At 37.0% G+C, this 25879-nt stretch overlaps 1 protein-coding gene across 3 annotated transcripts in view; it reads right to left on the bottom strand.

Moving 5' to 3' along the window:
* The window catches only part of carmil3 (capping protein regulator and myosin 1 linker 3), a 51059-nt gene that overhangs the window by 12938 nt on the left and 12242 nt on the right, over nucleotides 1-25879 (bottom strand). For all 3 annotated transcript variants that reach the window (XM_079877764.1, XM_079877766.1, XM_079877765.1), the window contains exons 3-20: nucleotides 22851-22901; nucleotides 22689-22748; nucleotides 22456-22577; nucleotides 21350-21444; nucleotides 14789-14859; nucleotides 14570-14643; nucleotides 12067-12142; nucleotides 11621-11709; nucleotides 11294-11388; nucleotides 10432-10518; nucleotides 8635-8744; nucleotides 7758-7835; nucleotides 7433-7509; nucleotides 5521-5625; nucleotides 3754-3823; nucleotides 2428-2509; nucleotides 2197-2293; nucleotides 18-72 (exon numbers count right to left, since the gene is read on the bottom strand). In XM_079877764.1, the coding sequence (XP_079733890.1) occupies nucleotides 18-72; nucleotides 2197-2293; nucleotides 2428-2509; nucleotides 3754-3823; nucleotides 5521-5625; nucleotides 7433-7509; nucleotides 7758-7835; nucleotides 8635-8744; nucleotides 10432-10518; nucleotides 11294-11388; nucleotides 11621-11709; nucleotides 12067-12142; nucleotides 14570-14643; nucleotides 14789-14859; nucleotides 21350-21444; nucleotides 22456-22577; nucleotides 22689-22748; nucleotides 22851-22901 (1494 nt within the window). The remainder of the gene's footprint in view (nucleotides 1-17; nucleotides 73-2196; nucleotides 2294-2427; nucleotides 2510-3753; nucleotides 3824-5520; nucleotides 5626-7432; nucleotides 7510-7757; nucleotides 7836-8634; nucleotides 8745-10431; nucleotides 10519-11293; nucleotides 11389-11620; nucleotides 11710-12066; nucleotides 12143-14569; nucleotides 14644-14788; nucleotides 14860-21349; nucleotides 21445-22455; nucleotides 22578-22688; nucleotides 22749-22850; nucleotides 22902-25879) is intronic.

Genomic DNA, 25879 nt, shown 5'->3' with positions numbered 1-25879 from the left:
GCTTGTGAAACACTCACACACTCTTCCTCCTGCACGAGATGCACTAGTTTCTGCAGAACCTCATCCAGAACCCTGCAAACACAGGAAACATCAGGGCTTATACATATATACACACACACACACACACACACACACACGCACACACACACACTCCATCAACCCCAAGATTAATAACACTTCACACACCTCCCCCCCAGTCCCTCCTCTGCCCCCCTGAGAGCCTCCTACTGTGTGCCCACATTCAGTTTGAGATTGCAGATGGTTTCACAGACTTTTCTAACCTGCTTTACCTCATCTGACTTTCTCAGAGTGGATATCTGTTTTATCTGTTAATCTGTGTATGGTACTTACGCTCTATATTTACTGTGTCAAGATGTTGATTATCAAAGAACATCGTTTTGAATAATCCATCAATCTGTGAAAACAAACATATGACCCTTGCAATAATGCTTTTAAGACTGTGCCCCATTTTTTGTGAGGGGTGGAACTACAATACTATAAAGCAATGCACATTGATTTAGACTAGAGCCATTTGTTATAAGTATAAAAAATATATTTTTTTAATGTTTCGAAAAATATTGGTAACACTTTATAATAATGGTCCATCATTAAAAGGTAACTTATACAGGATGTAATGCAGGACCAATGAGTACATCAGTAAGTAATAGCAAATTTATGCCCTTTTTGGGTAATCAGTGATTACTGAATGAGATTACCCTCATCAAGAACTAATAACTGACTAATTATAAAGAATTACCAATCAATTATAATCACAACACTAACGTGTCTGACACGTGAGCAATTGTCTTTTTTACTCTGAGCATGGTCATAAAATGCAAAAAACCTCTAAATCAGTAATACATTTTTCTTTTAAATGAGCATTTTTTTAATTTTACTCTTATCAGTGACATTTTTGAAAATAAGGCATTTCTACTGTATAACTGAACAATAACCTTTTAATGCACTTAAAAAAAACTCATTTAAAAGAAAAATGTCAGATGGACTTGGAGGTTTTTTTCATCTGAAGTCTTCATATTTTAAAATGTAATTTATTCCTGTGATGGCAAAGCTGAATTTTCAGCATCATTACTCCAGTCTTTAGTGTCACATGATCCTTCAGAAATCATTCTAATATGCTGATTTTATTTCTTCATTTCTTATTATCATCAATGTTGAAAACAGCTCTGCAACTTTTTTTTTTTCTTTGTGGAAACCATGATACATTGTTGCGTTACATTCTGTTCTGTTTTGGTTTTCATTCTCTTCCCTGTTCTGGGTTGCATGGGTTCTGTTAGATTACTAGTTTCCATAGTTCCTCATTAGTTCCTCACATGTTCGTAGTTCTGCTGATTGTCTGTGTATTTAAACCCTTAGTTTCCTCTGTTCATTGCCATGTTGTTGTTGGTTTACGTGGTTGTTTTATATGTTTTTGTTATATTCTCCTGCATTGTGTGCTTCATACAGCAACCTCCGTGACAGTTACATTTACATATATAAAAATGATACACAAACATACAAGAAGCTTGAGTGTGTATAGCAAGACAGGCTATTAGTCACATCATATAAAATGCTTCATAGTAGTGGCTGGTCACTGCTAAGCTGATTTGTTTGCTGCAACTCTCTGATTGGTAGATCTTTCTTCCCGGGGTTACAGGTAGTGTAGTTCTTCACCTGGAATTTGTCTATTAAATATGATTTTTTATTTTATTTTTTTATGATGTTGTAATTACGCTGACTGATGGCTTCAATAGAAACATTTACCATCCATTAATAACCTCAGAGCTCATTGTAGGTCTGTCTTGAAAGTTTTATATAATTAAAAACATATTTTCACCAACCTAGAGAACTCGTTCCTTTTCAAAATGACAATTTAGACCATTTAGACAGCTCAAATGACATTTTTTACTGTAGGATTCATGTAAGTGCTTTGACAAAATATGAGTTCCACATTTCCCACTTGCCTGCAAGGCTTCCGTTGTAAGTGCACAGTGGTAAACACATTTCTAGTTGTTTGGTAATCGACAGCATGCCACAGATGTTGCTGATAGAGCTTAAGCTGTATTGAACCTTTAGGCGCTTATCTTCAAACTGCTACAGGCAGGCAGCTAGTATCATTTGTACTCACTTGTACATTTGTAGTCACTTTGGATACCTGCACCTGCAATAAATGTATACTCTCAGTCCGGAAATATGTACCTGCCCTTGATGTTAAAGTTCTTGCCCAGCATCAGGTGTTTGAGGGACGGGTGTCTGGAGAAGGCAGGAATGACACAGAGGAGATCAGCATCCAGCCCTGAAATGAACACGAAAATGAACAGGCACAGTCAACAGCGCCTGAAGTAAATGCAACTGAGGGGAAAGAGATGGGCTGAAGGTCGGTGGGAGCAGACAAAAGCTTCCTTTCATTTATGCAGTTAGATGTCTCACCGTTGTCTGAGATGTCCAGTGTGCTGATGCAGGAGACTCTGGGGAAAAGGTCCTGTATTATTCCCGCTCCAGCAGACCTCAGCTGAGAGGCAGACAAACGGAGAGAATGTAAAAGAGATAGAGAAAGACGGGAACACGGGTTGATAGAGAGAGAGAGAATGCTCAGAGGCTCAAACATGTATAATTTATACTAGTATGCACTTAGATATTTTCAATAACTCTACTGAAAGAGCATGTTGTTATCAACACCAAGGTCAAATTTACTGCCTTTTCATTTTTTAACAGCATTTCAAATCAGTGTTGGAATAGTTTTTTATGTTGAGACTAGGGCTGCTTGTCATCTTTTACTCCAGTGGATATATTTTAGGAAGATTTTTTCGAAGGTCAATTTCTGTGCAGGAACATATTGTATTGTTTTGCTATTCTAAAAAAGTCTTCTATTCTTTAAAAAAAAATTGTCAAAAAAAATAAAGTTGATCCGGAATGATTCATCCATTAGAAATAGCTCTGCACATTTGTCAATTTTTGCAGTGCATAATGGATAGAGCAGAAGTTTTGGACTTATTTAGGGTTATATATAATTTATTATTTCTTACTTTTACAAAATAATATTACTACCAGAACTGACATCAAGAGTTACATCAAGAAATAAGAAATATTTCAGTTCACAAGCCATATTGGCAACTGAAAAAGTTACAGCAAAAGCTACTTAACACTTACACCATTATTATGCAGGAAAAGAAATTATAAGCTACAAAAATGTAAAAAATACAGGTTGACCTTTTAGATATGACACTATATGGGGTAAGTGTCACAATAGAACCTGCCATTAAACAGCTTATAGATCTTTCAGCGAAATGTAAACAGTTAAATAATTTATTCATCAGCCAATAGGTAAAAAAATTAAACAATTGATTTGGTCAACAAAAATTGCAATTAATAAACTGAATGAAATATAAAATCCCTGGCCTAAAGCCAAAATACAAAATATACTGATATAGTACGACAACTAGCAGCACATAATGTTAACTATTTTCAAATCCACAGTACTGAGATTTACGGTAACGTTAAAATAGTTTATGATTTGATTTCTGAGAACAAATAAAACAATTGCATGAGGGCAAAATAAGGCCCCACAGAGATAAACACACATTGCATTCTCAAAAGAAACCTTGAAAGACTTTCTGTGGGACTAATTCAGTAGCCAACATATCTGTACACACAGTAAAGTGACCACAGACTGAAGGATCTACAGCCAACAGAGAGAAGGACAGGCATTTATAGAGCTCAATCCAGATTTAGGGACACAACGGGGGGATGGGGTACCTCACAGCTGCTAATGTCCAGGTGTAGGTCAGTGATGTGAGGATTGGATGAAAGCCCAAGGAACAGAGCCCTGTGAACAAACACATGGACATCGTCATTACTGACAGCATTACATGCCTCATTGAAGAGACTTAGCATCCTATTATGAGCTTCCATGGCTGATCTCCATAATAAATCAAATCAGAAAAGGTCTATATGGACACTGTCAAAGCGTTACGCAAGTCTTAAAGGATTAAGGGGAAAAGAGCTTAGAGATTAGTTCGACTCCTCTGGTGTGGGCCGGTGGTGTTGACAGAAGAGAGCTAAAATCAGGTGCTCAGCTGGGTGTGACAGACTGTCTTGCGCTCTGTTTGTGTTTGTGAGCAGGGAGGTAATATGACCCTGTTTGAAATGCTTCATTTGAAAACATTCTGGCTTTCCCAAAATAGCAGCTGCGTGAACATCTTGATTCTGACCTCAGTTATGGGTGCAGAGCTCTAAACCTAGAAATGAATCGCCAGAAAGTTCTTCTAGTGGGCTTTATACACTCAAAATTGTTAACCCTTTAATGAATACATCCTGACGAAAAAAAAAAAAAAAAAAAGGAATATGATTTGCTGTTGTGTTCTCTTTTAGGTAATAGTAACAACAGATATAACCGTTTATTTATTATGAGCCTCAATAGTAAAAGTCAAATATTATAAATAATCCAAATAACAAGATTTTTTTATTCTGATAGGACATGCAACTGTTTTCAACACTGATAATAATAATAATATGAAATGCTACCAAATCTGCATATTAGAATGATTATTGTAAGATCATGTGACAATAAATACTGGAGGAATGATGCTGAAAACTCAGCTTTGCCATCACAGAAATAAATACAATTTCAAAATATATTTAAATAGAAAACCATTGTTTTAAATTAATCATTAATTATATTCCACAATATGAGTGTTTTTACTGCATTCTTGATCAAATAAACTTTTGTGAGCAATGCAGAACAGAAAGTACTTTTACCACTAATGGACAGTTTAGCTGAACATGTTTTTCCAAAATGTATTACTTACACACTACACGTTTTACTTGTACACTACACAGGGGGGGTGTGGTTGATTTGATCTGCTCAGCAAGCCCTTCAAATCTATATTACATCAAAAAATATGCCTGCCTTTTAAAAAAATCACGAAAGTGAGTGATTTCACTGCTGGCTTCATGCTGACATGAAAACTGTGTATTCTTGAAAACTGCAGTGATAACTAATGATTTTTGTGCTTAAAGGGATAGTTCACCCAAAAAATGAAAATTCTGTCATCACATTACAAACTTTCTTTTCAACCAAAACAGTTTACCAACATTCTTCAAAATACCTTATTTTGTGTTCAGCAGAAGAAAGAAAATCACTTTGAAACAATATGAGGTAAATAATGATGTAAATAATGACAGAATATTAATTTTTGGGTGAACTATCCCTTTAATATCCAGCACCTGAATTTTTTAGATATTTAATCGGGTTCAGTTCAGGATAGCATGATTTACAATATGCAAATCCTGGGTTAATGTGACATGGGTTATCTTGTTCCATAAAAGTCACCCAGCTTAAAACATCTTAAACCAGCCTAATGTGGTAGGCTTGTCTCTCAGAATGTGAAAATCTGGTTTGTTGGCTTTAGAGAGGTTTTGGGCTTCAGAGTTGGTCAGGCTGGGAAACCAACTAAATCAGATTAAACTAGCTAAGCCAGTGTTAACTGCAGCATGAAAAGGCAAAACGCCGACCGGGCTCACCTCAGCACGTCGGGAGGCATCTTCATAGACGCCAGACTGATGTGAGTGAGGCTGAACGCTGAACTGAAGAACTGACGGAAGGAAGGAAGTGTCTCTCTCACTTTCCTAAAAGCGTGACAGAAAAGAAGGGGAGACTTTTATCCATAATACATCATACCATGCTTCACAAAACCCTGAAATCAAAAGTATACCCTCTGGCTTATTAGAAAAAGTGTTGTTTGTATATCTATTATGTGCTACACATTTTAACAACGTTCAACATTTTAAAAAGCTCTCTTAGTTTATGTCATTAAACATTGGACAAAAAATATTTTTTTTTAGGTGGGACAGAACTAGACAGGGAAAATGAGAAAAAGAAAGAGAGGCAGTCAGTGAGGGATAAGAGGGGGGGGTCTAAAAACATGACAGTTTATGATAGCATTTCTGTGTTTGACAGTGACATTATCATTTAAGAGAGAGAAAGAGAGAGAGAGGGAAGAATATGAGGTGTAAACGTGTTAACAAGAGCAGAGAGTGTTAAGGGAACATTCCCATTTAATATTCATGAGCTCTCTGTCTTATCAGCTCAAACAGATTTACATTGCTGCCTTCACATGGCACTAGCGTATCCAGATTTACTCATACACATGTGCCCACACACCTCGTATGGAGATGCCCATGTGTGCAGTGGTTCTGTGTTTGGATGTGCACGTTTCTGAGTGCTCACTCACAAGTGTGGGAGTCGAGGTGGGGGTTTGTGAGAGGATGAAATTAGCACTAGGAAAAAGAGGCTATGTTTGCAATAGCATACTAGAATACTATTATGACTGCTGCATGCTGAGCACAATGTGCAACAACCTACTACATTTGTCAAAAATAGAATTACGGCCTGTTCACACCTAGAACGATAACTATAACTATAAAATAAATATAATGATATCAGTATTAGCATTCACACCAACGCATAATAATGTTCTGACTATTTTAAGCGTTATGTCATCTGCCACTTTAAATGCTCAAGCTCTGGATTTTGATTGGCTGTTAATGTTTTTTATCATTCATCAGCTGGAAAAAATCATTCTCAAAGTGATTCCAACGAGATTGTTCCTCTGTGTCATTATGTGGTCATGTGACAATGCAACATACAGTACTGTGCTGCTGTTTGAAACATATTTCGGCATAATGTGTCAACAAATATTACTACTAAACAATATTGCACAGTATTCGGTGTGTAGTAAGCTAGTATTTCAATCTTTAGACACCCAATCATCTAAAAAAACCTCATCCCTCTGCAAATTCAAACCCAATTAAGAAGGTGCAAAGGATGAAGAAACCTTCCAATTTGAACAATAAGTTCAGCTAAAATTAGCCTCATTTTTCAGAGTTTCTCATAATGCCGTTAACGTGCCGAGAGGGGAGATGGAATTGCTGTTCGGGTTCAGAGGGAGTGAGGCAGGAAGATAGATCATTGCATTTCTGTATCTCCTCAGCCTACAGCTTCTCACGTGCAGGCACATGCATGTTTACTTGCCATGCCATAGGCTTCTATCATAAAGCTAATGATAAGAGTATTGGTAGAATTAAAAAAACAAAACATTATTTGCTTAATCTATGAGCCGTTTTTCCGAATCAGGTTTTAGATGATTTGGCTCACTTTTGGCTCACCACATGAGGGTGATTAATTAATGACAGAATTTTCATTTTTGAGCGAACTAACCCTTTAAGCTGGTTTACCTTCGTTTCCAGCAGGATTCTACTTTTGGTTAAATTCATGGAAGTAGTAGGAAGTGTTTTCTGAGGGACCGACTGAAATGAGTCAAACTGACTCGTGATGATATGCGTGGTTGAGGCAGAGAGGTTCAACTCACCTGTGAAACGGATTCAAAAGTGACAGATTATCGTGCGAGAGCAGGTGGGAGGCAGTTTAGCTCACCTGTGAGAAAAGGAGTTTTTGGACAGGTTCAAGTAGGAGAGATCGGCACAACAGCCCCGCAGCAGAGCTCCAAATAGCTAAGAGGAAATAGAAAGAGAATGTAAAAAACTTAGAAAAAAAGAGAGGGTAGGAGAGTGGCAGCAAAAGAATGATGAAAATTTGAATAATTCTGTAATTTAGGACCATTAAATATGACAGAAATATCAATACGAAATCAGAGATAAATTGTTGTCTCGCATCCTGGGTGCAATGACATAAATCATGATGTGTAAAAAGCAATTTGGCAATAACAAATTCAGAAGGATGAGGCACACTGTCAACTCACAGAGTCTACGGTACAGTCAGTGCCTGACAGGTCCAAATGCACCAGGCAGTTCGGCTGTGCCAGGAACAGGTACAGATTCTACAATGAGGAGGAAGTATTGAGGCTGTTAATAGTGGTGTGTGTATGTGTGTATCGTGTACCTGCCTCTGTATACGTGTGAGTTATTTTCAGCATTCGCGTGTGTGTCCTCACAAAGAAATCAAAACCAGGAAAACATTGTGAGGACCTTAATGGAACATTAACATTATATATTATATGTATATGCCCATGAGAAATTAAATTGAAAGCTACACACTCAATCAAATAGGGTTAGGAGAACTGTTGCCAAACATATCACATGCTAGAAACATATTCATTACTGCAGTAATGATCCAACCATTGACTTGAGCATTTGCCTATTTAAATCCGAACAGTGACTTTTTTTGGCCAGGAAGTAAATGTGTGTGTGTGTGTGTGTGTGTGTGTGTACTGTATAACGAGCTGTGTTAGTAGTGTGCTTTTTGCGGTGTGAAACTGGTAGTGTGAAACTCGTGGTTGTGGTAAGGGTCATGACATTTAACTTATATATACATATAACTTGCTCAAAGTGGTTGACCAATCACAATACACTGTTCCAGCTGACCAATCAGAGCACATTGCGCCTCTTGGACAGAGAGGCTTCATAGAGAAAGGAACTCAACAGAGCGTTACTGACAGACTAGGAAGAGGGGTGCTGCAACAATGTAAAATATGTGAAAAATAATGAGTTTTTTAAACATTCAAGCATGATAACCTATTCTACTACAACCCAAAAACAAAATCAAGACTTTGTAAAAGGGCATAATATGGCCTCTTTAAGAACACTAGAAGTAAAAGTGAGATAAAAACCATTTCTAACCGTTGCATCTTCTCCAGACAGAATCCCTGGGTTCTTACTCAGGTCCAGATGAAGGAGAGAGTTGGAGTAGTCATCACTGGAGCACAGGGCCTGCGAAAGAGACGTGACACCTGGGGAAAAAAGACAAGGAAAGGCTGAATCATAGAGCAAATCTAAAGTTCACAAGAAAAAAAAATGCTTCTAATTTGCATGTTTTACATAAAACACATTTTTCATTACATATTCAATTAAATTGTACTGTAGCATTTGGTATTTCGTCCTTCTGCTTTAATGAGTTTGTTTTAAACCTGATAATTATGTTCTCCGGCGTGATTTAAGAATGATAAAACAAGCATCTTGAGCTTTAATGGAAGACATCTGTCTGTACAAAGGAGTTCACAAATATACATATTTGATTAGAGACTTTGTTTACATTTCATCAAATCCTAAACCTTTCTGTGTATTTCCAGATTTAAATTAGATTTTGAATCCCAGATTCTCAATGTGGTCTCAGACTTTTGGACTCCACTGTACATGACCACCAAACCACAACGACATGCACAGAATGTTCTGTAAGCAGGGTGGATTTTCATTTAGTTTCTAAAGAAGAAAATGCTAGTGATTGCCTTTTGTACTAAGAGACAAAAAAGACAGCTCTCCTAACTCTGTTAGATGGCAGTTTGCCAGTGAACTCAGCCAGTACGCTTCCTCACCAGGGAGTAACAAAAACATCCCACTGCGCTCTCTGAAAGCAGGAATTTACTCATCAAAATGTTAACCACTGCAACCTTTCATGATCCAGTAGTTTTCAGTTTTGCTTTTCACACCTGCTGTAGTTCATATTTTGATAAGTAAATTCTGTTTTTACTGCTGATATGATTTCACTTTAAAGTTCACAATAAATCCTAACCGGATGTGGCAGATGCTGAAACTAAACATCTCAATTTGAAATGAGCTGTTTTGAGCTCTGATGGCACAAGTTCATCTTACTTCTATATTCAAAGTTAAAACTTCTGCAATGAAGTCGACACAAAACAGATTATTAATAAAGATTAATGATGGGAGCTATTTCGAGTGGATTTTGATTCATGGCGTGTGCTGGAAGGCTATCCATCTATCCACTTGGTTTAAAACTGTATTGATTGAAAGAGAAAACCAGAGGTTTAGCAGACCATGGGAGCAGCCAAGGATGCTGGTAATTGAGTCTGGGCTCTCCAAGAGAAGACAAGCTCTTTGGTCATGAATCTGAAGCTCTGAAGTCAGATGCAACTAATCCATCGATAATCTTACTGATTTAAGAGAGAACAGGAAGTTGATTCTAGATCAGTAGAGTGAGAAAACATCATTTTTACAGCCTGAAATGTAACATAGAGATTGCAGATCTTCTGTAGACCATGTGTCCAGACTGTGATTTGACAAATTGTTGTTTTGTGCAAAGTTTGAGATAATTTTTCATGTCTGATTTGGGTGTGCATCAAGTTCAGAGGTGTGTAATTTTGGGAAAAATATTATTATAAAAAGACTATATTTTAATTGTATATATATATTTACAATACATTTTATTACACATTTTAATTATTATAAATTAATATAATATAACGGACAGTAGATAGACAGACAGACAGATTTTGCGAGAAAGTTAATGTAGTTATGGCATCTACAGCAAAGGCTAATGGACATTAATGTAATCTCACATTAACTTTCTTACATGCTTCTATTTAATATTTCTATCTGTGAATTGTAATTGAGCAATAGTTGTTATAGACTTAACCAGCAGAGGGCGTTACACCTCTAGAGACAGATTACTTCTGAACACACCCTTTGAAGAGAGCGACGTCTTGGAGAGGTTAAGTAGACGCAAGCCTTTACTGAGCCGACACACTTGCTGGATGAGGTTAGAAACTCCTATAGGAAAACAAACATCCACAAACACATTGGATCAGTCACAGGCCAATTTACACACAGCGTATTATCATGCACCTTCAGGCAAACACTGACATTGTTGTAGTTACGTTAACACACGCACACTTGTGATGTGATAGGCAATGACATGTGTCAGGCATGATGGCAGGCTGAAACTCTGACCCTGACACATATAGAGGACGTACCAGTGTTGGAGAAGCTACTGTTAGTGAAAATCACAAGCTACTCACAAAAAGAAGCTAATTGACCTATAGCTACTTAAAGGGGAAGTAGCCTTTTAAAATATGCAATTCATTTATTTATTTTAAATCATTTATAAAATCTTGAATAAAATCTTAAATTATTTATAATAAAAGCTATATTTACTGTGAAGTTCACTTTATACGGCACTATTGGCCAACTCGAATGTACTTCCATCGTCACGCTATTAATAAATGTATTTAAGGTGGTAGCATTACTAGTAGTTGCTCCACCAAACACTGTACAGTACAAAATGACACAAAAACACGAACATTAGAAAAAACACAGCACACACACAAATCTAATAGACGCCATTTTCAAATCAGCTACAGATTCAGCACAATCAGCCAGCAAAACAGAGACAAGAAAGAACAAAACACACCCACTCAGAGACAGAAATAGCAGACGTACATGCTGATACAGAAAGTGTAAAAACAGACAAAAGCAGGTAAATAGACAGAGAGGTGGGGAGAGAGAGAGAGGGATAGTAGAACCAGAGAGACTTTGATGCATGTACCTTGGTTGTCCAGTGTATTGTGGGCCAAGTTAATGGAGTGTATGACTGATGCTGGGTTTTCTGACAGGGCAGTGGCCATTTTCTGTGGGAAATCTCTAAATGACAGAAAGAAAGTCAGTAGAAACGGAACTGCAATACAAAGCTCCGCACTCTGGGACAGATATGAAATACAGAAGCAAAAATGTGGCAGGGGAATAAGACTGGGAACGGCATAAAGGGGGAAAAAATGACAGTGACAGAACAAGAAACAAACTTTTAGATGAAAAGAGAGTAAAGTGGTCGGAGTGATGAATAACACAGAGAGCAATAGAGAGATTTATAACTCACGCTTTAAGGCCCGCGTTTTCCAGCGTGAGCTCCTCCAGACTGCTGGATTTACTGACAGAGTGCAGAATCTGTTCTACGACCTCTGAACTCTATGTGTGTGTGTGTGTGTGTGTGTGTGTGAGAGAGAGAGAAAAAGAGAGGGGGAGAAAAGGAGAAAATCACTAGAATTGAATTCTTCAGGAAGACTCACCATAATGACTTCATGCACATTGTCACAGACTTCAGTTTCAGACTGAATGAATACCATTTTCATATACCATAGTATTAACATGGTATTTCAAAGAATATGATCGTATTACCATCAAATCAGTGTCCAAAACCGCATGTAGAGATAATAACCCTAATAATAATACCACGGTACGTTTTTGTACGTGAAACAAACAAAAACAGAAAAACAAAAGACTTGGACATAGTAAAGATTGAAATGGTTATAAAAGGATATTTACAATGCGCAAGTCTTTGCAATAAAGTTTGGTGAACCATGAGTTATACGCCATGGCCGCCACAATCACCGCAAGGTCCCTGTGACGAAAAGAGACACAGAAGAGAAAAATCAAAACAGATTGTTTTAGTGAGGTGCTGCATCAACCAGAGGCGTTCTCACTTTACTCATGCAACCCCTCATAAGATTGCATGCTCTCCTCAAGACAAAAATAGAAGTTATTATTCAAGAAAAATGATAGATTCAGCAATAAACGCTCCCTGAGAGGAAAGCCAGGAGAGGAAGGGAAGAGGACAGTGTGGATCGATGGGAAAACTGATGCCAGGTCAGTGAATTACTCAGTGCAATGTGTCTATGATCCAGCTTTTAATATTGGCCCTGAGCCTAAAACCTTTTTACCCGGTAGACAGAGCGGACATACTGCACTCATATGGAGAACGAAGAAAAAGGTGGCGAGGGAAAGAAATGCAGAGGGGTTTCTCCTGTTGAGTACGGCTGATGGCTTTGTTCTCATTTGCAGCTTCGTCATTCCTCTGTTTAGACGTTGTAGTGAGGCTGTAGGCAGTGTGTACTCAGCTGTTCTCTCTTTCTAAATGAGAGTTTCTCTACATCACCCGTTCGTCTCTCTCCCTTTAGATGTTCTAATGGAACAAATGCTTAAAAATCAATGACATAACATCTTCAAGACAGATGCGGTATCTAGATGGTAGTTTAAGTGTCCCTGCTGGTGAAATAGCAAGAAACAAAGGAATGGCAGTTGAAGTGCTCTGCAGTATAAAGGCTTATATGTTGAGTTTGTGTCTAAAATATACTTCTTTTTGCAAATATTTGATGTTCAACTCTTAAGGCAATGCAAATATACTCCACTCTTCTTTTAATGGAAATATGTCATTGACCACATTTACATGCACATCGTTTTCTGACAAAGGACCGTATTTTACTTGTAAGAAAATCCATCTGAAGATGGCAGATGTGTTCTGGGATATGGTTACTGGTGACTATATAGGTAGACTATCTTGGACCAGCAGCAAACCAGCTACCAGCTGGTTTGTTGCCAGTTTAATGTGGTCAAGCTGGTTTTTGGAGGCTGGGGATCCAACTAATAACCTTGCACCAGCTAATGACATGCTTCAAAACACAGCTATCACTTTAAAATGGATTTTTCAACATGGCTGGTTTAACCTTTATTCTATCTACAGTACACACACACACACACACACACACACACACACACACACACACACACACACACACACTTACATATATATATATATATATATATATAATCTGCAGTTTTTATCACATCATTAATCCTCAATCATGTTCTTGACACCAGCATACAAATGCGCTTTAAATTTCAATATGTAGGTCATGAGGCTCATCCGCTGCAAGCATATAGATTTTTTTTTGTCTTCTCAGTCCAAAACGTTTTCTCTGAAAGCTTTACTTTTTTACAACAGCTTTTACTTCTAGCAATCATAACAACTTTCGCTTGGACATGTGCAGATATCCACAGAACATAACCAAAAAGGTATTTACATGACAGAAAGTTTAGATTAATAAAAGAATATGGTAGCTTTCTTATTCAGATTTCTAGAAACCGGTATATTGGCTTCAACAACTTATGGCAATTTTGTTCAAAAGTTTACATCATGCATTTGTAACAGAGCATGCAAATGTGGTCAATGACGGAGCCAAGGCCTTTGCTAAATTACACCAATCGTCTGAAAGACACTCACTAAACTGTATATCTGAAATGAAAAGCACTCTTGTCAGGCAAAAGCTCTTTTTAAAATGCAAAAATGATCTTTAAGTGGCTGCACTCCCATTAGAGTTTCATCATACGACTGCTGAAAAAAAAAATCTTTTTCAGCAGATAACCGGAACTGCCCTTGAGCAAAGTGCTCAACGAACCGTATCATTTCTCAGAGTATGAGTATAAATATATTAAGTGCATTTCCTTTTTTATGTGTTAAAGTCAGTATGGTCGTGTAGGTGAAAGTACAGAGATGACGTTTATTTTCACAGGTCATATATATTTGTAATCCTGTTTCAACAGGAAGAGAGTTGTGGACCAGCCTTCAGCCTGCAAACACAGACCCAACATCAGCAGAAAATACAGCATCTGATCTGGAATCAGTGAAGGAACTTGACACCGATTGGGCGGATGTAAAAAGAAACAGCATGACTCCCACCGGGCAGGAAGTCAGCAGAGACGCCACAGGAAAGAGACTAAATGTATTATTACTGTTTCAATTCAGCACATATTCAAAGCACTGGCTGACATCAGCATTCCTGTGTCAATTATCATTCAAATCCCTATCAATACGAAGCAATTAACGAAGCATAGAGTTATCATTAGACTAATCCTTCCAAAATGAAGAAGCTTTTAAACCTCCGCTCTGTGGGATGTAGAGATGGCAATGAAAGTAAAGGCAAGCAATTAGAGGTTGCAGATACAGAACATGAATATTAAGATGAGATGTAAATTTGTGTGCTCTGGCTACCCGCTTTCCAGGTGACTGAAGTCCAACAGGTTAAACTCCCTGTTGTCCTGCGAATGATAGATGGTATCCACATCCTGAAAGAGCAAAAGAGACAGAGGAAGGCAGAGAGACCCAAAAAGAGGAAGAAAACATATTTAGAGTGCAATAACAGCAGTGACACATGCAGAAAATGGCATAGCTAGCGCTGAGGATGTTTTTGTGGTCAAAGTAAGCTCTTACCCATTGCACTTCCTCTTTACAGGTGATACCATTGTAATCGCACAGAGCTGCGTAGGTCTCAGAAAAGCCCCCTGAAATGGGAGAAAGGAAAAAAAATGCCTAAAAATGAAAAACTGCCCTACATGTATTTGTACAAATAAAGATTTAATGGTTTTTAGAGCACCGAAGGCAAAGTACTCTCATTTTATCAAACTATTTTTCGCTGTGAAGGATTATCGAGCAGAGTTGTTATTGCTAACTAACACTTCTGCTATTTAAATCAAATATAAATATTATATGAATACAAACTTGCATTAAAATGAGAAATGTTATTTTGGCAACCAACAGAAACAAATTCATTAAAACTAAATCGAAATACAAATGATAAAACAAAACCAATTTACTAAATCTTAAAGGGGTTGTCTGAGGTCCCCATATAATGTTATTAACATTTTTACATAAAAAAATAAAATAAAAAAAATCCTAATTTAGAAGTAATAAACTATTTTCTATCCTGAACGCATTAATGCCAGAGCAAAGGCAATCTGCAGGATTTAAAGGTTGTCATTGCATCATCTTTTATTTTCAGTGTCTCTGAAAAGCCTGCATCAAACTGTGTCTTGTTTAAAAAACAAATTGGCTGTAAAGAAGCGAACAAACCAACAGTGGGTAACACTTTAAAATACGGATCCTTCGTTAATGAATAACTACACAGGAACAAATGAGTAACACAATATTAACAATCTAGTAACTACAATTAACTAACAAGTAACTCTGATTAACGAATTAGTAAGTAATAGCACACAGATTTAAGTGGTAGTTCACTATTAACTAATCAATAACTACTATTTTTTAATACTTCCCAGAGAAATAATGAAAAAAAATTCACAATTCATGCAAAACTAATTAATAACTAATGCAGGACAAATAACTAGCACTAGATTAACATTACTGCTAGATACTGTACACTAATTATAAATATGTAATAGCGTAGCAGACTTATGATTTGGGAAAGCTGTCAATAATTAGCCTATGCACTGCTGTCTTTTAGAGAACTATTCATAAACTAAATAATTTTTAAGAATTGTTTTTATGTATGTCTCTTTGCTCATATGTAGATATGTATGTATGTATGTATGTATATATATATATATATATATATATATATATATGTGTGTGTGTGTGTGTGTGTGTGTGTGTGTGTGTGTGTGTGTGTGTGTGTGTGTGTGTATATGAATGATTAGATGATTCTACCCTTTCGGGTTGGCTTACCGTAACTCAGAGATGGGGGACTCGAGTCAATGACTTGACTCGAGTCAGACTTAAGTCGCAAATTTTAGGACTTGAGACTTGCTTGACAAATATTAATAAAAGACTTGACTTGACTTTGACTTGATATTCATGACTTGAGACTTGACTCGGACTTGAGGTAAATGACTCGAAATAACTTGTCTTTTTAAAAATAAATATCTGTATTTGAACCGAACGCACCGCAACAATCCCGTGACGCAGCAGGAACGCGCACTGTGTGAAAGCCGCGTGTCGTAGTGATGACGCTGAAGCGCGGGATCGTTCGCCAGCTGTGAAACGGTATGTAATGCGCAAGTTTATGATCGAATCAGAGAGAAAAAAATGCAGAAGCATGGTTTCTCGAGAGAGAAATCGCAGCTCATAAGCAAACTTAAGACGCTGCTGAGACATTAAAGTCACATCGATGTCATGTGTCTTTACGGGATTTTTACGGGTTGTGTGTGAACGCACTATCTTATTCTGGAAAATCACTGGCAGTGTGAATGAACCTAAATCAAACTAACCCGAATCAAATCTCGGGTCACTTTATCCGTGTATTTTCCGGAATCTCTGTGTGAAAGGGGCTTTGGTCACACACCCTGACGAAGGCTCATCCGCAACGCATAGGTGTGCAAGTAACTACTTGTCACCTGATTTTAAAATATTAAAGCCATGATGAAATAAAGGCTTTCTATATATTTTTAATAATATTCGAGTGCCTTGGATTAATGATTTTTTTATGATCTGAATAATCCCTTACATACAAAAGCACAGCGAAAAACAAAACATTTCTTGAAAATTAAAATCGGGTTAAAATATGTTAAAATATGCCATATTCCAGTTTTTCTTACCTGCATACATCCCTTTGTACTGTCTAGTTATATGCTACCAATATAGTCTGCTATCCCAGGGTTGACTTGAATGTTAAAAGAAATATAAAAAAAATGTAACTGTAATTTAATAATAATTAATAACACATTGGTACAGAGTCTACCGTTCTCTGGGATTTGTTTTCATGATAATCGAATGTAAAGAGTTTTATCTCTAAAAACTGATTAGCTTATAACGCTAGTATATGGGGCATAGAGTAAGTAAAAAGAAATCGCTAGTTAATACCACTAACAAGCACCCTCATTATGCTACCGTGTTAGTGTGGGGCTATTTTGAGCCTTGTTAGTGGTATTAACTAGCGATTTCTTTTTACTTACTCTATGCCCCATATACTAGCGTTATAAGCTAATCAGTTTTTAGAGATAAAACTCTTTACATTCGATTATCATGAAAACAAATCCCAGAGAACGGTCGACTCGGTTCCCATGTGTTATTACACCCCAGGTTCATTTTCCGCCGGAGTTGTCCTTTAATAGCATAATAGCATGTGTACAGTGTCTAATAATTGGATAGTTTTTGGGGATGCACATAAAAAAAAGACACCTACACACAAAGAAAAAAAAACATACAGACTTTCGAACCGAACCATGCATACACAAATAAACAAAACAAAAATTCAAACTTGCAAGCACAACCATGCACACATGCAAACAAACAATACACTCTTCACTCATACACACGCACACACATTCACTCACAAATATTAATGAATCAATCACACTCAATCAAATCACCTCTCTCTCTCTCACACACACACACACACACACACACACACACACACACACACACACACACAGAGAAAGTCAAACACAACCATGGACATGCAAACAATACACCTTTCACTCATACACATGCACACACATTCACAAATATTAATAAATCACTCACTCACACAGATTAATAATGTACAATAGTCAATCCACCTGATTGACAGGTTTATGTTTTGTGTTAATTCAATTATTACTGTTTATTTCTTGTTAATCTTTTGTTAAAAAGGAAAGATCTAACTTGTTGTTAAGGATGTGTTCATGTTCCATAAAGGGGATGCCAGTTTGAAGAATGCCATTTGGTGGCATAGGAACCATTATACTTGAATTGTGAATTGTTTAATATCTTTTAATGGTCTACTGCAATGTTTGAGGCATATTTATTTTTCATGCTTTAATGTTGGCCTAATTTCAGTTACATTTACATTTTAGGCTATGTAGTTTGAAATTTTATTTCTTTTTTAGATTTTTAACCACTCAGCTGTATGTGGAAATGCATATTTAAAAAAATGTTGCAAATAAAACCATAGTCCACAACTTATGTAGTTTTAACTTATTTTAATATATAAATTCTGTGAAATCATCAAACGTTTGTATGACTTGCCGTGACTTGTGACCCAAGCTACGACTTGACTTGACTTGCTTGACATAAAGCAGTGACTTGACTTGACTTGACTTGCTTTTCACAAAATTGACTTGGACTTGCTTGAGACTTGAAGGTTAAGACTTGAGACTTACTTGTGACTTGCACATGTGTGACTTACTCCCACCTCTGCCGTAACTACAGCATGGAATCACGATAAATAGTAATGACTCAAGTGTTACTACATACTTCTATCGGAACTACTAATTATTTGGATCCGTATTCTAAAGTGAAGATCATGTTAACTAACTAGTAATGACTCAAGTGTTACTACATACTTCTATAGGAATTACAAATAATTTGGATCCGTATTCTAAAGTGAAGATCATGTTAACTAACTAGTAATGAATATCAGAATAAATATCATATGCAACCAAACACTGAAGTAATTTTAAGGTTTTGGGGAAGTTGTAGATAGTAATTCCTATAGAAGTATGTATTAATACTTGATTCATTACTAGTTAGTTAACATGATCTTCACTTTAGAATACAGATCCAAATAATTAGTAGTTCCTATAGAGGTATGTAGTAACACTTGAGTCATTACTAGTTAGTTAACATGATCTTCACTTTAGAATACGGATCCAAATAATTAGTAAGTCCTATAAAAGTATGCGTTAACACTTGAGTCATTACTAGTTATCATGATTCCATGCTGTAGTTACTAATGAAGAGCCAACCCGAAAGGGTAGAATCATCTAATCATTCACAGGATATATATATACACACACATATTTATATATATATATATACATATGAACAAAGAGACATACATAAAAACAATTTTGAGAAGTAGGTTAAATAATAAAATAACTGGTATTTGGATGGCTGATGACTCAGTATGTTCCAGTACTCACCATGATGAGTCTAGTTATTCAAAGCCAGTCCAGAGGAATGCCGGAAAATCGGCCACAGGGTAAGTGTTCCAGACAAGTGCATTTATAAAAACAATTCTTAAAAATTATTTAGTTTATGAATAGTTCTCTAAAAGACAGCAGTGCATAGGCTAATTATTGACAGCTTTCCCAAATCATAAGTCTGCTACGCTATTACATATTTATAATTAGTGTACAGTATCTAGCAGTAATGTTAATCTAGTGCTAGTAATTTGTCCTGCATTAGTTATTAAGTTTTGCATGAATTGTGAATTTTTTTCATTATTTCTCTGGGAAGTATTAAAAAATTGTAGTTATTGATTAGTTATTAGTGAACTACCACTTAAATCTGTAAAAAAATCAGTAGTTCTCTGGGAAGTATTAAAAAAATAGTAGTTATTGATTAGTTAATAGTGAACTACCACTTAAATCTGTGTGCTATTACTTACTAATTCGTTAATCAGAGTTACTTGTTAGTTAACTGTAGTTACTAGATTGTTAACATTGTGTTACTCATTTGTTCCTGTGTAGTTATTCATTAACGAAGGATCCGTATTTTAAAGTGTTACCCAACAGTGTCTTTCTGACGTGATCTGACTGTTAGGATCACATGGATGGCAAAGCAAAGACAGTTTGTTTCCACAATTTGGCACTTTTAAAACGTCTTTCTTGCAATCCTCAGAGGCATCTCTATGGTTTTGTTGCTGTAATCCTTTGTTTGCGTCTCTCATATTTACTACTACATGACATATGCAAATCGGTGGGCGGGGCAAAAAAGGCTGTGATGTAGAAATAGGAGTTGATCTTGAGGAGATGACGTAATAATGTGACAAAGAGCTTAGTTTCATTAAAGGGGGGGTGAAATGCTCATTTTCACTCAATCTCCTGTTAATCTTGAGTACCTATAGAGTAGTATTGCATCCTTCATATCTCCAAAACGTCTTTAGTTTTATTATATTTATAAGTTAAAGATTGGCTGTACCGAGTCTTTCCGGAAAAAAACGAGCGGCTGGGGGCGGGCCGTGTGGGCGGTGTGCTATAGCTGTGCTAACTGATCTAACAACAACACAGAGAGACATTTGAAGTAGTTTACTCACCGTGAAGCTGTTTTTGGACTAATGAGGAAGTTTTGAGTTCTGAAACTTACAGGATATTTTTAGAGTAAAATTCTTATATGTCAAAAGAGCATGGACAATTTGATTTCTCAATTCATGACACCTTTAAACAAAAATTTAAATATTAGAATAAAAGCAAATTAAAAAAATTTATAATTACTATAATAGTATATAAACAATACTAAAATAACACTGTTCTAGTGCTGGCTATACAGTTATTTGACACATCTCAGGATTATTTAAAGCACCAATAAATTAATAAATAAATACATAAATGTATTTCTGAAGAACAAAAAGTTATTTGTGGAACTCCTCTAAGCGATTTTGTGCCACTAGTGACACTACACTCCCAGTTTTCCATTGTTCTACCAAACAGGTAGTCTTTCTTCTGTTTACAGGGACACTATGACATACATTTGAACAATATATGTCAATATGTAGGGAGATATTAACAATATTTCAAAAAAGAGCTTGAAAGTGTTCTCCTATGGCATCAAGACTGTGAAACCCTTTTTGTTTCTTATTTTTAAGTCTACATAAGTCAAACACAAGGACTGTGTTCTGTGTACTGGCTGCACACTGCATCTCTCCCTGTCACCGTATGAAGGGCACGGAGTAATTTGCATAGTCTTTCTTATACCCAGTTACCCAACTGCTCCGTATAATGATTTTATTTTACTTCTCAATTTTGAACTTTTGTATTAATTTTTTTCTTAATTTATGTATTTGGCACCGTTTTAATTCTGTCCTTCACTGTCTACAGCTGCAGCGGCTGTGGCAAAATAAATATTGTTAAATAATTTGTCATGAAAAGCAAAGAGCACAAAAACCAAGTAGATGGCATAAATTAAGAGCAAAATATTCAAAATATTCTTTGAGAAAACAGCAGTGGTGAGAGGGGAAGAAAAAGAGATTAGAGAGATTAAAATCTGGTGTATAATCAAAATATGTATGAGCTTGTGTGTGGATGCATGGACTATATGTACTTATATTTCTCTCACCACATGCTCTTTGCGTCTCCACTGAACTCTCAGAACTTGGGGAAAATTTCCGATTTCCGTCAGTAACATCTCCATCTGCGTGAAAGATGGAGGGGCTGAAAAAGAAGAGGGAGGGGGAGAGAGGGATTCGCAATGCATCAGAATCTCAGTTATTCCGACCCAGCATGTGAACACCTGGCCAAAGAGCTGAAACAGGAAAGAGAGCGAGAGAGTTGAATACTAAGACAGAAAAAGAGTGCTTTTATGCATTGCTCTAATCTCCTACTGTCTGAATATGAGAAAATCTCTCAATTAACTGCTCAGCAGTGTCACACACCCCTGCTGTTCTAGCAGATACTGCCTTCTATAGGCAGCATTATGGATTCTACAAAAAAAACTACATTAGCACTAAGATACAGTGCATAGGCAACAGAAATCAGATTTGCATCTCTGCTTGGATGGTGTGAGGAAATACAGATCGGTCAACGGGGTTAGTCTCAGCCTCAGACATCGTGTTCGCTGACCGCTCGATCTGGCAAGCTTTAATCTAATTGGCTGGTTTTATGCAATTTACGAGAGTAAGAGCACATAGGTTTCTTTCTTTTTTTAATCACTCCGCCTGTGTTTTAATGGTGAAAATGAAATATTAACTGAATTTTCCAGGTTAGTAGTAGATTACTAGATATCCATAAGAACTACTGTATTTATTTCACTTTGCAATGTTTAAATACTGTAACAACTTTTGGCAGGACCTTAATATATATTATTTACCAAAGTTTTCATAAGCATTTATTACGTTTTTCTTTGTTTTTACACCACGAGGTGCTTATGTTTGAAATATGTTATGCACATCCATAAGTGCTTTAATATTATATTATATATGTACAGTATATATCTATATATATATATATATAAAGTATAAAGTACAAATATAATATAATATAAGCACTAACTTTTGGATGTAACAAGTCTATAGTGAAAAACCACTAGTAATAAAACAAAGCAAACTGTGATTGGTCGCTTTATGTTCGAGTGGGCGGTTCTTGGAATGTGGACCGTTTCGCTGTTTAGTCAAAGTCTGGCTATGTGGGACCACAGCAAACCTGTGGGTTTCTTAGGATACTTACGTGTAGATGGAATTGTTGAAGATCCGAGAGAGAGCAAAGTTGATGTGGTTAATCATCTGATCCAGGTGGTCATTAGACTGCAGCCTCAGGGAATATGTGGACTTGTCTGTTTCTATGACAACCTGTGAAGGAAAGAACATGCTTTAGTGAAGCAAAACATTTGAGAGAAGTAGTGGAAAAAAAATATGGCAACAAAAGCTAAAACACAGGAGCCCTGTAAATGCTTTTTCTACCTGATTATCCGGGTGGGTGTTCATTGCCCGAATCTCCAGGAAGTTGAACGTTTGTTCCACCTGAGGGGAAAATGAGCATCTTGCAACATTACTCATTCTAAATCAGATTACTGCAGTGCTTTGAGATGGAGCAGACAGGTGGTGCGTAATTGCCTACCGTACCTTGGTTGGTATCTTGGGGGCCATGAGGTACAGCCGCCATGTTGCCAAAGCCTGAGAGACAAAAGAGAGGTTGAAAGCACAATTAATAGGGCAAGATTAAGTGCAAAGTGCAAGACTGTTCAAAGAAATAATGGTTTAGGTTTCCCTGGAGAACAAACTGTTCAACTGAATCCAAGTCATGAAGTAGTTTAATCATTTTGCCTACTGAACACTTTACTCCCAAAGATAACGCTACAGTACAACGGGGCTCTTATTTGTTTAATGTGTGCATTAGGCAACACAAATTACCCTATAAAGCGTACTTTATCTTATTTGATACGCAAATTTCGAAGGCCTCTGAATTATCAACATGATCAGAACTTTGCTGAAAAACCTGTTGAACACAATCTAATACACATCTGCTGTCATTGATAGTTTTTAGCAAGTAAAAGGCCTTTTAATATTATTCTAAAAACATTCCCTCCTTCAGGACGTGGTACACTTGTCTTTTTGCTGTGAAAATTTTACTGATTTTCAAAGTAAACCCAAGTATAACTTTTATATTGTTAGTTATATTTCAAGATGAACACTTTCTGGACTGAAGAAATTTAGGTTTACATGATGCATTTACATGCCACCTTTTTTTTAAACCATGTTAAAATATAAAATATAAGCAACTGCTCCAAACTGGATTTTGGGCCTCTAAATTAAAATGGGGTGTTTTCTTTCTGTTTTTTTTTTTTTTTCCCATATTCTCCTATATCATACTATAACAGCCATAAAAGTCTGATTTATCAAATGTGAATACACACAGACAATCTTTTAAAAATCAAATTGTCTAAAGATTTAATATACCATTCCAAATGTGATTTTTCTTACTATTATTTCATATTTCAGGCTTTACAGGGTTAATAAATTTCTTAAAGCATTTTAATAATTCATTTTAATAACGATTCAAAATTATGGTGACTGGGCGCTTCTATGGGTGCTGCTGTTTATGGATTTCACATGTGTTATGAAGTGAGGCGAACAGTGTTACAGACAGATAAGTAGGCGCAGAGAGGACGGAATAAGGATTTGTGTGATGTCTGAGGATTACAGAAACATAAAAAGAGGGATTGTACTATATTTTAAGAAAGGGAACAAGTGTGTGCGTGTGCCTGAAACAGTACGATCAGGTCTGGAGAAACCACTTAATCTCATTCATAATTTAAATTCCTTATTAACACACTTCATTTAGGCTTTTGTGACACCCCTCACACCAGTCCCTCCCTTCCCCATCATGTAAACCAGTGATTCTCAACCAGGGGTCCGAGTGCCACTAGGGGCCACAGCATAACTTAGAATTAATTCAATTAATATATTATTATTAAAATAATTAACATTAAGATTAGTATATTAAAACAAACTTGCTCAATCAAAATGCTAACAAAAAACATACAATCAAGATGTAAACTGACATTTTCTTTTTTCCCATCCAACAACTATTGTATCTATTTTCTATTGAGTTGTTGAAATTTCTGGAATCACATTGTGTGTGTGTGTGTGTGTGTGTGTGTGTGTGTGTGTGTGTGTGTGTGTGTGTGTGTGTGTGTGTGTGTGTGTGTGTGTGTGTGTGTGTGTGTGTGTGTGTGTGTTATGGACAGTGGTGGGCCAACGAGTCGAAAAGGCAGAGATTCAGTGATCTAAACATCAACCATTCTCCATCTGCCCTTTTTCTCCTCTGCAACATTCCTCCACTCTTCCCGAGATGTTCTTTGTTTGATCTACTATGTATGTACTTCAATTCTCCCTTCATTTTATCTCAAAATTTCCATCTTCCTCTGATTCAATGCGATCCCCACATCCTAGGCCCCCTGTTTTCTTCACCCTCCTTCATTCGTCTATTCTTTTTCTGCCCTGTCGCTTTCGATTCTTCAAGGTCTCCCTCCGATGTGTTACTAATGGCACCCCACCAAGAAGAAGAACCAGAGATGGAAGAGAACCAGAGAACCAGATTTCTCCTTAATAAAGACTCTGTATAGGCTTTGATGGCGGGTATTAGTATAGGGTTTGATGGCGGCTGGGGTTGGATGTTGAAGTTTGGGTGTTTTGAGTAAAGAAAGTTCCCAATACTTTGTCAGAGTTAACAGACACAACCATTGATAGAGAGATGACATTTTAGAGAGTGCACCCCACCACAAAACTCAATAACCGGTCAGGAAAACTTCGTTATATAAAAACACTCCTTGAGAAAGAGAGATGACGCAAGAGAAACAGATAGAGGAAGGAAAAGTCAGTTCGGGAACCAGAAAGCGTCGTCTACTCATCAAAGACTTTACTATCAAAGGGAGCAGACACAAAAGATCGGCACGTAAACAGCCACATTAATTATTAAAGCCCGCTGGGGTGTTTGGACTTGACCGAGTTTGCATGGATGGATGGAAGAGCGGGGATCCCCCAATTAAGGAAAGATTGGAATACATCAAAGACTACCTAACACATTGCATGGGTGGGGACCGTGGCTGATCGCATGGTAATGAATGCAGCAGTTAAGCTACGACTCACATTACTCACCCTGCTGTCGAGCGCAGACAGAATACGGCATCCAGCGTATAATGATATCAACATTAGTATTCATTATTGGATCCAAGCCCTGTTGAGCAAGCATTTTTGAGCAAGACTGGGCCAAGCGAGGTTGGGTTTATCTGTAACAACGTCCTGCGAGTAGGTCAGAGGTCAGCCGCTTTGAGTGAGACGGCCAGCCACCGCATCCACTCGTAAAAGAGCAAAAAACACTTTCATCCTGTGATCGCAGACAGGCCAATTGTGGAAGGTAGACAAGGCGACTTCAGTCCGTGGCTTTCATGGACCATTCGAGCCTGAGGAGATCAGACTGGTTCAACACTTGCCCTAAAAATCATCCACCACCTCTCAGTACCGACTTCAAAGAATGAGAGATATGAGGATGTGTGTGTGTGTGTGTGTGTGTGTGTGTGAAGGAGGGAGGAGAGGTTTGTGTGTGCAGAAGGGAGATGGTTTATATTAATCATACGATGTCGGGGATCTGG

Source organism: Squalius cephalus, assembly GCF_949319135.1.
Source record: "Squalius cephalus genome assembly, chromosome: 7".
NCBI classification, from domain to species: domain Eukaryota; kingdom Metazoa; phylum Chordata; class Actinopteri; order Cypriniformes; family Leuciscidae; genus Squalius; species Squalius cephalus.
This window is presented reverse-complemented; position numbering and strand designations above follow the sequence as displayed.